Raw genomic sequence first — 13,689 nt, forward strand, 5'->3', positions numbered from 1 at the left:
AGACCTCGATCAGGGAGGCCAAGAGTCACCACTGCAAGGCAGGACAGGCAGATGGTCCTAAGTCAGATGGCTTCAGACATTGAGGAATGAGTGGGGCAGAATCCAGCAGCAATCCATACAAAGACTGGTAGGCAGTATGCGCCGACGATGCACTGCCTGTATCCAAAACAATGGTGGCCACACACGCTATTGAAAGGGGACTGACATTGCACTCTGTGCTGTTCTGTACTGTAGAACAAACTTATGAGATGGTGTATTTTGGTCAAAAACTTGACATGTCATCAATAAAATGCCAATGTTTCAATTAGCAATTGTTGGTTTGTTTTAGTTTGAACTGTTACAATTTTATTACATTTCAAACAAGTGGTAGGTTTCTTTTGCGTTTCAGTATATATATATATATATATATATATATATATATATATATATATATATATATATATATATATATATATATATATATATATATATATATATATATATATATATATATATATATATATATATATATATATAACCCTTCAAGAATCTTCTTCTCTAAAATGGCTGAACCAGTCATCACTGCCAGCATTTATAAAGTGGCAGTTCTAAAAATTTATGTCCCTTATTAATTACATAACACACCAGTACAGAAACGCCACACAAAACTACACAAACACCACACAAAACAAGTCCTGGCAAGGGTCTACAATCTCTGATTGCTCTTTTTGTTGTTACTTTTGTGTTTGGTCTGTCTCCTCTTGTACACACACACACACACACACACACACACACACACACACACACACACACACACACACACACACACACACACACACACACACACACACACACACACACACACACACACACACATTGCCTTTTATAAATATAAATTTCAGGAATAGCCGATACTGTACAAGTGTGTGTGTGTGTGTGTGTGTGTGTGTGTGTGTGTGTGTGTGTGTGTGTGTGTGTGTGTGTGTGTGTGTGTGTGTATTTTCATTAAGCATCACATTCTCTCTTCTAACTCCCCTACCCCCCACCTCTCTCTCTCTCTCTCTCCTTGTTCCATCCTTGCTCTACCCCCTCCCGATACAGTGCAGCACCCTCCTCCCACACCTCTTTCACCTACCCCTCCACCCCCTTACCATTAAATGCCAACCCACAGGGTATATCCATGTTCTATCCTCTAAATGCTGAGTGTCGAGCAAGATAACAGCATGGACTATTTTCAAAGTCTTCGGTATGACTCAATCTGTTGATGTTTTAAAATTTTATAGTATCTTTTGAAAAGAGTAAGCCATTGTGTGCTCGTACCTTCACTGAATTTCAAATTCCTGCCATTGTTGAGGTCTCTTTTAGCAGCCCCCTGCAAATGTAATAGTCACCTGTATTGGACAATTTATCAGATGGGGGTCATGTATATCTCTCATAGCCTCTGCATCAGGACACAAGTTGCAACATACTTGGGTATCTCATATATGGAGTAAAGAGATATCTCCCTATGGATGCCTTAATGACAGGTTGTGTGTGCCATAATGCCCTCACCAAGAGACATGAAGTAACAAAAACATATAGAATATTGATTAAAGTTTTTCTATATTAGTGAAATTCAAATTGTTATTCAAAAGTCATCATTTGTGAGCTCAAAATCAAGGAGTCAAGGGGTTTTCCTTCAGTATTGCTTTGAGCAACCTCCTCAGAGAGCATCCTCATAGCAAGCTGGCACTGCAAAGGGCAACGACTCGTCATTGTAGAGGGAGAGACAGAGATCGAAACCATCAGTGATCAAGTCATGAAGTGTAAACACAGTATTTGTAGGATAACAATAGCAGTGTATGTCTTCAGGGAAAAGTATGCAATGAAAACCAGAAGCTTCACACATATGAGAACATCAGAAAACACAAAATATTCAGGCAATAATCTCGGAATGCAATTAAAGTCAAATCCCCCGATGAGCTTGCATCAATCTGGCTATGACACAATGGTGTGGTGATTCCTTGCCCTTAGTTAATTAGGACACGTCGGAAACGCCTCATATCAGGTCGCAATTTTGCATCTATCAGTACAATGCAGAAACTTTGCTTTCCTATATCTCAGGAGAGATTTTCTGAAGTACATGAAAACATCATAGTCTTGAGTGCAGCGAATGCAAATCAAATGAATCAGGAGAGTAAAACCAGTTCTCTTTTCTGTTTCACACATTAGCTTCACATTGTTGAACATTAGTCCAAACCCAAATGTGCAATTACTTTCATGTAAGGAAAAACAGAGTTCTCATCAATAGATTGAGAAGTCTACAGGGGGCATTCAAAAGGTTCTACAAACAAGTTACAAATGTCATCAACATCAATGCGCTCACCACATTTATCAAGTCCAGATTGGCGAGAGTCAGAGAATCATCTCCAAGCTGGCCTCCAAAGCCAGTTGCCGACTGGGAATCCTCCGTCGTGCAAAGTCCTTCCTCGGCCCACCTGAGATCCTGACCACATACAAAGTTTTCATCCTCAGCCTGATGGAGTACTGCTCTCCCCTCTGGGCTGGTGCTCCTGCCTCAAACCTTTCTCGGCTTCACGCTGTGGAAACCAAGGCTTTTAGGATCATTGGTATCTCCCACGATGAAGCCGAGTCCTTGAGTCTCTCAATCTCTCTTTCTATCTTCTACGATCTCCTATCCAGCCTCACCCCCTGCTCTGTCTGTGCTCTGCTCCCCCCCCTATATTTCTGCAGGGTGCTGAAAGTCCGCCAGCAACCTTCGGGTGAAACTACCAAAATCAAGAATCACTGCTCACCTTCACTCTTCATTCCCCTTTTTCCCCGCCTCTGGAACAAACTCCCACACACTCTTCAATCCCATTCCTCCCTCCAGGTATTCAGAACAGCTGTTCACCACCATCTCTTATCTTTCCTCATCCAAAACCATGATCTTTACTACCCCTGTTAATCCACCCCAAACCCACCTCCTTTTAATTCCCTGCTTTCCTTCCTGAAAGTCCCTGTAGTGTCCATCTTGTTTACCCCATCGCTCTCTCTTCCACAGATCTAACATCTCTGTTCCCCATTGTTTTGTGCTTCCTTCTCCCACCCTTCTTGTCTCCTGCTACCCTTGTTATATGTTCTGTGTGTTCGCTCTTATATGAGCGACAATGTCAACCCCCCTACCCCCCCCCCCCAAAAAAAAATAAAGGATTTTTGGAAGTGTCGGTGACAACCTAATAGTCGTCGAAAAACCTGGTGATTATCGATAATATGGTGGATGTTGGGAGCTTTATCATCTACCACATAAGGCTAACAGGTAAGTCGACCAAGTTTAACGTCCATCCGAGGAATGGCGCACTTTGTGATGCAACATCGTATATCTAGTAGTACAGTGGATAAGCACAATAATTGTGCGTTTTATGAGAAAAGCATGAATTTTCTGACAGAGTTAGTGAATACCATAAGGTTTATTTTCAGATGTGGAGGGAAGTCAGATTTGACCTCTGAGGACCGTGAGAGGTGAAATCCAAGATGGCCGCCAGTCCACCGGGTCTAATGTTCAAACGTGTTTAATTCTGGAACTAAACAGTGTAAAAAAACATTTAAGGTGTCATTTCCAACTAAGTTTGGAATGGCCATTCGTTTGGTGATACTTTTGACATCGCCAGGAGCCAAGGAAATGCATTTCGATCAAGGTCAAGGTCAAATTACGTTAAAAACTTTTGGACATTCTTTTGGTAAAGACAATGGATTGGACCTATGCAATATAGCGAAACTTTGCTTCTATTTTGACACTATAGGGATAATAATACAAAAAAATTAACAGAATAGTCCCATGCTGCTAGTCTATTTAATACTTTATTAATAGCAATGATGATGATGGTAATGGTAGTGATCAAAATCTAACAGCCTCCAGAACAGAAGCACAGTGCAGTGCACTTGAGCGCAGCTTTGGCACACTTGCACCGTCCAGTGTATCCTTTCTCACAGCGACAGCGGATCAATTCATGGCACGATTTTGATGCTTCGGGGAGAGTGGTCCAAAGCGGCTGCCACCCAGTTGTTTTCTTTGTCCAGCCCCAGTCAGATGGCTCTGGCATCTCTGGATCCAGGACCAATGCCTGGTTCCAACAGTTGGCCTGGTAGCAAGTGCACTGGATGTGCTGTTTGAGTGCTGCCTGGGTTGGAGGAATGTTCTCTAGAGTTCTAGACTTCTGTGTGAAGAGCTGTTTCCTGGCATGATTCACTTCCGTGCTCTCACTGGTTCAGTCGTACATTAGCACCACAAATCGCTCTAGCGGTAACATTGATCCTTCACTGACCTCACTTGGCAAGCATAGGAGTTCATTGAAAGCATCATTCACCTCTGGGAAATACTTCCAAGTTTCCCAGGCAGTCTTCTTTCCTCTGCCAGCGAATGCAGATACAGTGTCACACCCGGTGAAAGCGTGAAGGACTGGGAGAGTCAGGCACTGTTGGATTCATTGTGGCAACCATTTCATGAACAGCTATGTAACGAATGCTTGACCCGACACCAAAGGCAACCCACAGCTCATTAGGAGCTGTCTTGCTAAATGAAGCTACAGCCAGTACTACCACATCAGTATCAACGGTCCATATGGTCACCTTCTTACACCCCTTTTGCACAGCATCTGCCACATGCAGAAGTAGACGAGTGTCGGCCTCCTCCAGCGAACATGGGGCAAGACAGGCCAAGTATGACTCAGCCGGAGAGCAAAGGACTCCACTTCCCTCTGTTGCATACATTTCCTTGCCCTCTGCTAGAGCAGGGGTTCTCAACCTTTTTTTTACTGGGGTACCATTTCACATGTTCGTGGTCCCACCGAGTACCACTGTACCAAAATTCACCTAAAATAGTGTTTATTTGCGATACAGATATGACAATGGGGAGTTAAACAATACCAACAATTCACAACTATGACATTGAGCAATCTGATCTGAACAAAAGAATGATACAGTAAGTACCTATTTGATTGTGTAAAATGTCCAGTCAACGGGAAGGTTGAGCCTGCTTCTTGCTCACAAGCAGGTCGATGTCAGGCTTTGTTTTGGATAAAGTGCACCGAACATCATGTTCAACATCCAGTAGGGATCTTTGTTTTGTTTTTAGAATAACGACTGACGAGAAACCAGCTTCACACAGCCATGTAGATGGGAATACTATGAGCGAATGAACAGCTAGGGCAGTGAGCTTAGGTTAAGACCCCAACATTCCACACCAGAAGTCCGCAAGATTCATCTCGTCAAACTGATCTCGGGCTGTGGAGTCGTTCTGGAGATCAATCAAGCTTTCCTGCAGTCCTGTTCCATGTGGCAAATCCAATGCATTCATGCGAAATGGGTTGCGAATCATTTTCAGATCCAGTTCCTTGAGATTCGGAAAATAGGAATTTAATTCCTCATCCAAATAAGCGAGGTGATGTTTTACCAGTTGTATGAACTCCCTTGGGGGATTCTTTTCATGCTTCTGAAGAATATCGGCCGTGCAAGAAAACATGACCACCACTCCCGCTTCGAGATTTGTCTTCCACAGACGGATTTTTTCCTCAAATCCCTTGACCTTGTCTATGAAGTCGATGATAGTCGCGCCAGTCCCCTGAAGAGACTTGTTCAGGGCGTTTAACTGAGAGAAAATGTCGACCAAATAAGCCAGGTGCAATGCCCAGTCGGGGTCGTTCAAAGCAGCGACGAAATCGACAGTCTTTGGTTTTCCATCGTTTTCGAAGAATTCACGAAGCTCAGCTCGCAGTCCAAACACGCGCTCCGCCATATTTCCACGGGATAACCATCTCACCTCAGTGTGGAATAAGAGAACTTTATGGTCGGAGTCGAAATCCTCGCAAAGTTTCTTGAAAAGTCGCGAATTGAGAGCCTGGGATTTCACATGGTTCACAATTTTGATCATGGTTGAGAGAACGTCAGTCAATGGCTTGGGGAACGCCTTGGCTGCGAGTGCGTGGTGGTGGAGCGTACAGCGTAGGCCGCGCACTTCACGAGCAACTGCCTTCACAAGCGTTTGGAAACCTGGTCTGCACCCTGACATAGCTGGAGCACCATCTGTAGTACAGCCTTTCAGATCAACCCATGACAGGCCAACTTGATCAAAGACGGAAGACACCTCTTTGAAAATGTCCTTTGCTTTCGTTGTGGTTTTAAGCGGGCAGAAAAATAGTATTTCATCCTTGAACTTGGCTTTATGCACGTACCGAACGAACGCTAACAGTTGGGCACAATTTGCCACATCAGTTGACTCATCCAATTGCATAGAAAATCCGCATAGAGATGCCTTGATTTCTGCCACCACCTGGTCACGAATATTGGTTGACATTTCTTCAATGCGCCTCTGAACTGTGTTGTTTGACAACGAAAGAGAATTGAGCTTCTTGGCGCTTTGTTCTCCCAGCATGAGACGTACGATATCCTTTGTGGCGGGAAGGATGAGGCTTTCACCGACGGTGTGAGGTTTTTTTCTGTTCTGCAATTCGCAGTGCACCTAAGTAGGATGCCTTTACGGCTGCCGTGGACTGCTGTTGAAAACTGCCGCTGCCGTCGAAGCGTGCTCTTTTCATGGCATTTTCCTTCTGACGAAAAAAAATCATGGTCCTTGTTGCTGTGTTCAGGATGAACAGAATCAAAATGGCGCTTCAATAGACTTGGCTTCATAGATTGATTGTCGAGAACTTTTCCACAACTCACACACTGTGGAGCTTCTAATTCACCTTTTTGGATGGAAGTGAAGCCTAACTTGAGATAACTCTCTGAATATTTTCGCATTGACATGATGCTGGTGAACGATAACGGTAACAATAAGCCAGGCAATAAGCAATGATGACAGTGTGGCGTGTAGAGACAAAACGAATAATAAGACTCGTGCACAATGGCCGATAACAAACAGCTGTCAGTGTACAGCCGCTTTCGATATAAATTTAATTATTGTGCACAAGCTGCATGAGAGAGAAGTAAAATAAAAACTGCGTTAAAAAAAAACAAAAAAAAAAAACACGTTGCCGCGTACCACAGAGAAAGTCCAAATGTACCACCTGTGGTACGCGTACCACAGGTTGGGAACCCCTGTGCTAGAGGAAGATGAACAACTACGCGTGACAGGAAAGCAAACAATTCGGCTTTGTTATCATCGCATCGAAGGAAGTCCTTCCATTTGTTTGGCATCACAGAAGAAGGAGCCACTCTTTTCGTGGTGCTCCTTTCCCCTTTTCTGTCTTGTTGAGGCTTTGAGGCAGGCGGGTAGGTATACATCCCAGACAAGGTCGATGCGGTTGCTTTTCTCAAGTTGAGCAGAGATGCATGATATGGTGATTCGCGGCCATCTTGGATTTGACCTCTCACTGTCCCCTCAGAGGTCAAATCTGACTTCCCTCCACATTCGAAAATAAACATTATGGTATGACCTAACTATGCTAGAAATTTCATGCTTTTCTCATAAAATGCACAATTTGTTAAAATATGAGAGCTTATCCGCTGTACTATATGAAGCACCAATCCGACAGTGTATTGTCGGGTCGAGAATGGATGTTAAAATTCCCTGTTGTCTTCAACAGAGTAAGTGAGTTATCGTCGACCACAGCCAAATCCCAAATTGCTGTACCAACCTCTAGGGGGCACTGCAGCTATGGCACCTTAAGCAATGATGCAAACCAGCAGCCACAGGCTGGAAATTAGGGAAGAAGAAGAAGAAGAAGAAGAAGAAGAAGGTTTCAAGTCTCACTCAGGATCAAGCGTTCAGTTGCAGAAAGAAACCTGAACAATTTTAATTAGACATGCATCCTCAAATATCCGGGGGGGGGGGGGTTGACAAAGTTGAAATTCATTGTAAAGGGGAGATCTGCCACTTATCATGTGGAAGAGTTTATAGGATCATTTTGTAATATTATCACCTCGGGTTGGAAATGTGTGATCAGACTGGCTCAGTTGTAATTAATGAATGGGGGGAGGAGGAGGAGAGAGAGGGAGAGAGAGAGAGAGAGAGAGAGAAACAAACACACACAATGCATGCTGCAGTGCTTGAAGGACCTATCCTGATGGAGATGTCATTTCAGTGAACTCAAATGAATGAAGTCTCATGAAGACTTTCAAAACATTAAACTAATGATCAACTTGGCTTGGAGTTTCTCGGAATCTAGACAGTCCTCAAGTGTGCACGAGGACAGGCAATGGCGGAAGTAAAAAATGGCAGAGATTGCCCAAGCAGCCTATTATATGTTTCGCATGGTGACCTCCATGACTGCTAGCAACAGAAAAAGAACATCATCAACATCACGGTAAGGACGTGAGCCAAGCAGCGGAGAGTTGTGTGGAGCGCAAGTGAAATGGCTCCATCTCGCAGCATCTGGAAGGGCTCGTAACCGGTCTCGCTGTCCGAACTCACGTCATGTAGCTCGACAACATCTGTGAGGGCACAACACAGGAAGAAAATGTGGACAGTAGTTACCAAAATGATTGTCAATTCCAGTGTTGTTCACCGAGCACAACAATTTTTGGAGGTATTAAAGAGCAAGTAGGAGATGCAAGAACGCTGGAGGAGTGGAATGAGGTATTTGAGAAGCATGGGCTACAGAGAAAGACCGAAGTAATGTGGGTGGGTCAGACATCACAGACGGAGAAATGGAACGTAAGGTTAGAGGGAAAGGAGACAAGGCTGAGAAATTATTCCATTTGTGTACCCAAGTAGAAGGATGACCGGTATCAGTAGTCAAGACGCAGAGGTATGGAGGAGGATATGGGGTAGCGGATGAATAGAGGAAAGTGGAGGATTTGATGGCAGACAGAAAGATATAGTATCCATCCATCCATCCATTGGGACCATACTCTGTGCAGAGCGTTGGTGCTGTCTAAACAGTCTCCTTGGCTCTCTCCTTCTTCTTTCAGCTAGCTCCCGTTAGGGGTCGCCACAGCGGATCAACTGTCTCCATTTTGCTCTATTTCGTCTTGTTGTCCGCATAATGATTTGGCATAGGTTTTTATGCCAGATGCCCTTCCTGACGCAACCCTGGTCGCCTCTTACGACACACAGGGATATGGTACACCTATTCTAACCGGGCATACACCGGGCCCAGTACAACTGGTACTCATTTTCGCCGACCTCGGAATGATGGCAGGCTGAGTCAACCCCCTGGTGTTCTCGACATATATATATATATATATATATATATATATATATATATATATATATATATATATATATATATATATATTAATTCAGTGTCCCAACGGGGCTTGAACTCAGGACCTTTTGGGTCCCAAGCCACTGCCCTAACCACTGTGCCAACACCAGGCTTAAACAGTCTCCTTGGCTATTGGGTACAATCCTGGACGGGTCGCCACTCCGATGCAGGATACCTGAGGTGGCATTCATTTTGCCGACCTCAGAAGGATGACAGGCTGAGTCAACCCCACCTGGTGTTAATTCAGTGAAAAAGAGCTCAAATTCAGGACCCCAAGATCCCAAGTCAGCCACCCTAACCATTGAGTCAACACCAGGCTCAGTGGAGAAGTGGAAATTATTTTTTCAAGGTTAGGTTGAGGACAATTTTCATGCTCAATTGAAATGGAAATAATTTTATTTTTTTAAATCGAGATTTTTTCCTTCTCAGAACAACAGAACGATTTCGACGTTTACATATCGATACCCACCCGCTTGTGTTGCGACTACGATGAGAACAGCCTGGCTTAGCAGCAACAGGTACAAATATATCCGCATTTCAAATCGTTGAGCAATTCGTCCATCAATGAGCACCACTCCCAGCGTTGCGGTGACGTCACTTCCTGGCTACGGTGACGTCACTTCCTGGTTACGGTGACGCCCTCCTCCCGGCCTTCCGAAATTTCCAGAAAGCACGACGTGTCAGTCATCACACGTGGAGTCTAAAAACGTCAGCGTTATTTCTTCTTTTTCAATATGTCAGAGGTGTAAGTAAGATTTAAATTTCCTTACAAATAAATTCGATGTATGTTTACTGATTTTGTTTTTTTTTGGAAGGTTTCCAGTATCTCGTTCAGAGAACGATCATTATTAACTTATTGAGCAGGGTTTCACGTGACGTCACTTCCTGTTTGTTTGTTTGTTTGTTTGTTTTTTTCCCCACACGATAGTCACAATGTCGATCGTACACGTCAGGGAGAATTAATCAAGTGACTATAATTAATGTAAGTATCCATTCTTGAGGTCGGACATACGTCACAGTCACGTGACTTCGCTTGGTAACGCGACCGCCATATTGGCAAAAGGGGAAAACAAACGCAGCACCGATCGCAGACGCACGCTCATCGTGGTTTTACTTGCACGCAAAGCCGAGTGATTTGTTTTTTTTTTTTTTCTGTCGATGTATTTCAGATAAATTCTTGATACATTGTGTTCACCCAAGTGTTTGCAATGTCATATCAATATATAGAACATTTGTGAGGTGATACGTTGGCCAGATATCGCGCCAAAATACAGTTAATGGGACTTGATTCTTGGCCCTACCAGTACCCCGGTGATTCGTGGATCGACAACCCGAAGGAATGGCCGAACGTGCAATACCCGGACGTATACACGTATCTCGTCAAGAAACCAGGTATGTAATTCAATCTTAAACCAAGTTTAAACTGTGTATTATCAAATATTACTGTACTGGAGTTTTAATATATTATTTCAATTATTTATGAACTCCCGAGCTGACGTGGCTAGTTAGTGATAGTTTTAATTGACCTGCCTTGTCTGCACTGTGTGACGGTGAGTCATCTGTGCTAGTTGTGGGTCACTCACTGACCCAGCAAGAATGTCGATGAATGATTAAAATATTGCTCACATTCATGTTGTATAAATTGTGCCTTATTCCTGATTTTAATGATGTGTATGACTATGTGTATGAGCGTTGCCGTATGTGAGTGAGCATGTGTGTGTCTCGACGTTTTGTAATGATTTAGCAGAGCGTGGCTATTTCTTGTGGCTGCTGAGTTGAAGCAGCCTGGGCTGAGGACAAGACTGCAGTAAATTTATAGGAAAGGCCGACACAGTGTATTTGCATTGCATTTAGTTTGCAAGTTCTAATCCTATTAATGGCAATCAAGGGCCGAGGAATTAATGTTTTTGCGTGATGTACCATTGCTTAATTGCCCTGGTACTATTTGAATAACTAACCACAGAATATATTTTTCATTTTAATCTCAGGAGTGTTTACACATGAGGCAATGAAAAACTACCGATCACTGGAAGCCCACAAATTTTTTGTCTCATGGCTCTAAGCCACAGAAGTCTCCTCTCTGATTCAGTAGCCCGACTTGGTATGAGATAAAAGGAGAGTTCTGAATTTTTTGCCTTGTTATTAGTACAACTGAAAATACAGCAACTTTTCAGCATTGTTGCAAATAATAATGTGTAACTACAACTGCCACTTTATAACTGCTGGCAGTGATGACCGGGTACCCAGACATCCGTCTTTGATACAACATGAGACTTAAATGATAGCTGCGAAGTTTCACATCAAAAGGATAAGTGGTTCCAGAGAAAACGATATTTAATATTGTTCTTTAATCCAACATGGCTGCCAAACCATGTGACCGGTCAATTAGAATTAACAAACAAATTCAATGCTCGTGTTCAATACGTATGTGAAGTTTCCCCTTGTTCTGGAGATGTTTGAAGGTTTTCGGGTAAATTCAAGATGGCCGCCAAACCATGTGACCAATCAATAAGAAATTAACAAACTTGAAAGAGGACCTCATGGGGAATGTGTGTAAAGATTCGCCTCAATCTGTCCAGCCGTTCTGGAGAAGAAGATTTTAAAAATTTATTAATTTTCAATCCAAGATGGCTGACGAACCATGTGACCTACGACATTATAAATTTACATTCTGCCTCCAATCCTGAAGTGGAATGCATGTGTCAAGTTTCGTGTTAATTGGAAAAGGTGCGTTTTTCTGTCCAAGATGGCCACCAAACCATGCGACTTGTGACGTCATAATTTTTACCATGTATGCAGACATCATGGAAGATGACAGTTGCAAATTTTTGCTTCGATTGGTTAAGCAGTTCCAGAGAAAACATTATTTAATATTTTTCTTAAATCCAAGATGGCTGCCAAACCATGTGACCTATCAATTATTCATTAACAAACTTATATCCGCTATGCATGCAGAATAGACTTGTGAAGATTCCCCTTGATGTGAGCATCTGTTCTGGAGAAGAGGATGTTTGAAGGTTTTAGGGTAAATTCAAGATGGCCACCAAACCATGTGACCTATCAAGATTAAATTAACAAACTTGAAAAAGGACCTCATGGGGAATATATGTGTAAAGTTTCGCCTCAATCTGTCCAGCCGTTCTGGAGAAGAAGATTTTTAAAATTTATTCATTTTCAATCCAAGATGGCTGACGAACCATGTGACCTATAACATCACAAATTTATATTCTGCTTCCAACCGTGTAGTGGAACACGTCTGTGGAGTTTTGTGTTAATCAGAAAAGGTGCGTTTTTCTGTCCAAGATGGCTGCCAAACCATGTGACTTGTGATGTCATAATTTTTACCCTGTATGCAGACATCATGGAAGATGACAGTTGCAAATTTTCGCTTCGATAGATTAAGCAGTTCCAGTGAAAACATTATTTAATATTTTTCTTAAATCCAACATGGCTGCCAAACCATGTGACCTATCAATTAGAAATTAACAAACTTGTATTCACTACTCGTGAACAATACGTATATGAAGTTTCCCCTTGATCGGACTAGCTGTTTTTGAGAAGATGTTCGAAGGTTTTAGGGTAAATTCAAGATGGCCGCCAAACCATGTGACCTGTCAAGAAGAAATTAACAAACTTGAAAAAGGACGTCATGGGGAATATATGTGTAAAGTTTCACCTCAATCTGTCCAGCCGTTCTGGAGAAGAAGATTAAAAAAAAAAATTCAAAACAAGATGGCTGCCGAACCACGTCACCGATGACGTCACAATAAATTTTTTTCGACGGTGAATTTATGAGTAGATGCACAAGAAATTTCAGATTTTTCCCATGCAGCGTTATATTTGATGAATTTTCACCGGCATAGCGCTTCACCGATCACGTCACGAAAAATTACACGTGTTCCCCATAGGGAGCTTGGTAAAATGTATGAAGCGAAAATTTTTCCATTGCAAGGTTTCAGAGATACAGAGGTCCAAAGTTTATCCGTTTTTTCAAGATGGCGCCCATACCACGTGACCTATGACATCATAATTATCAATTTAGTATGCCATCAAAAAAGATACATACTATGGTGAAAATTTTGTGTCGATCTGACTTAGCGTTCCTGAGAAAATGATTTTTAAAGCGAAAAAGTCCGCAAATTGCCGGCGGAACAAGAAAAAAAAAATCAGAAGAAAAACAATAGGTTACCCAGTCTATTTGACTGGGTACCCTAATAAAGGCTACGAAAGAAACAAACTTGTAACAGGTACGAGTCTAGTGCCGTGCGATAGCGCTAGGTGCTTTGTTTTCCCCTTCGCCAGCGTTGCTATGCGGACATTGCATTATGGGTCGGCGAAGTTCCCCGATGTCCGACCCTGAGAATATTGGTCCAATCATAACAACTTGCTCTGTTTATACAAGATTGATGCTTTCTTCGAAAGTCCATTGAAAACAAGGTGGTGGGATCTTTCACAAGAGATCAACTAACAGTTGATGAGTAGGCCTATTTTATCCACCTAAAAGGCCTTCATCCGCAGCTTGATG

At 42.7% G+C, this 13,689-nt stretch overlaps 1 protein-coding gene across 1 annotated transcript in view; it reads left to right on the forward strand.

Annotated features, from left to right (window-relative positions):
- The first annotated feature begins 10,232 nt into the window (after positions 1–10,232).
- The window catches only part of LOC147019822 (transient receptor potential cation channel subfamily V member 5-like), a 130,907-nt gene continuing 127,450 nt past the window's right edge, over positions 10,233–13,689 (forward strand). The window contains exon 1 of the mRNA XM_085894581.1: positions 10,233–10,556. Coding sequence (XP_085750707.1) covers positions 10,442–10,556 — 115 coding nt within the window. The 5' untranslated portion in view covers positions 10,233–10,441. The remainder of the gene's footprint in view (positions 10,557–13,689) is intronic.

This window comes from Eptatretus burgeri, chromosome 9, assembly GCF_056783735.1.
Source record: "Eptatretus burgeri isolate ZD-2024b chromosome 9, Ebu_testis_v1, whole genome shotgun sequence".
In the NCBI taxonomy this organism is placed as follows: Eukaryota; Metazoa; Chordata; class Myxini; order Myxiniformes; family Myxinidae; genus Eptatretus; species Eptatretus burgeri.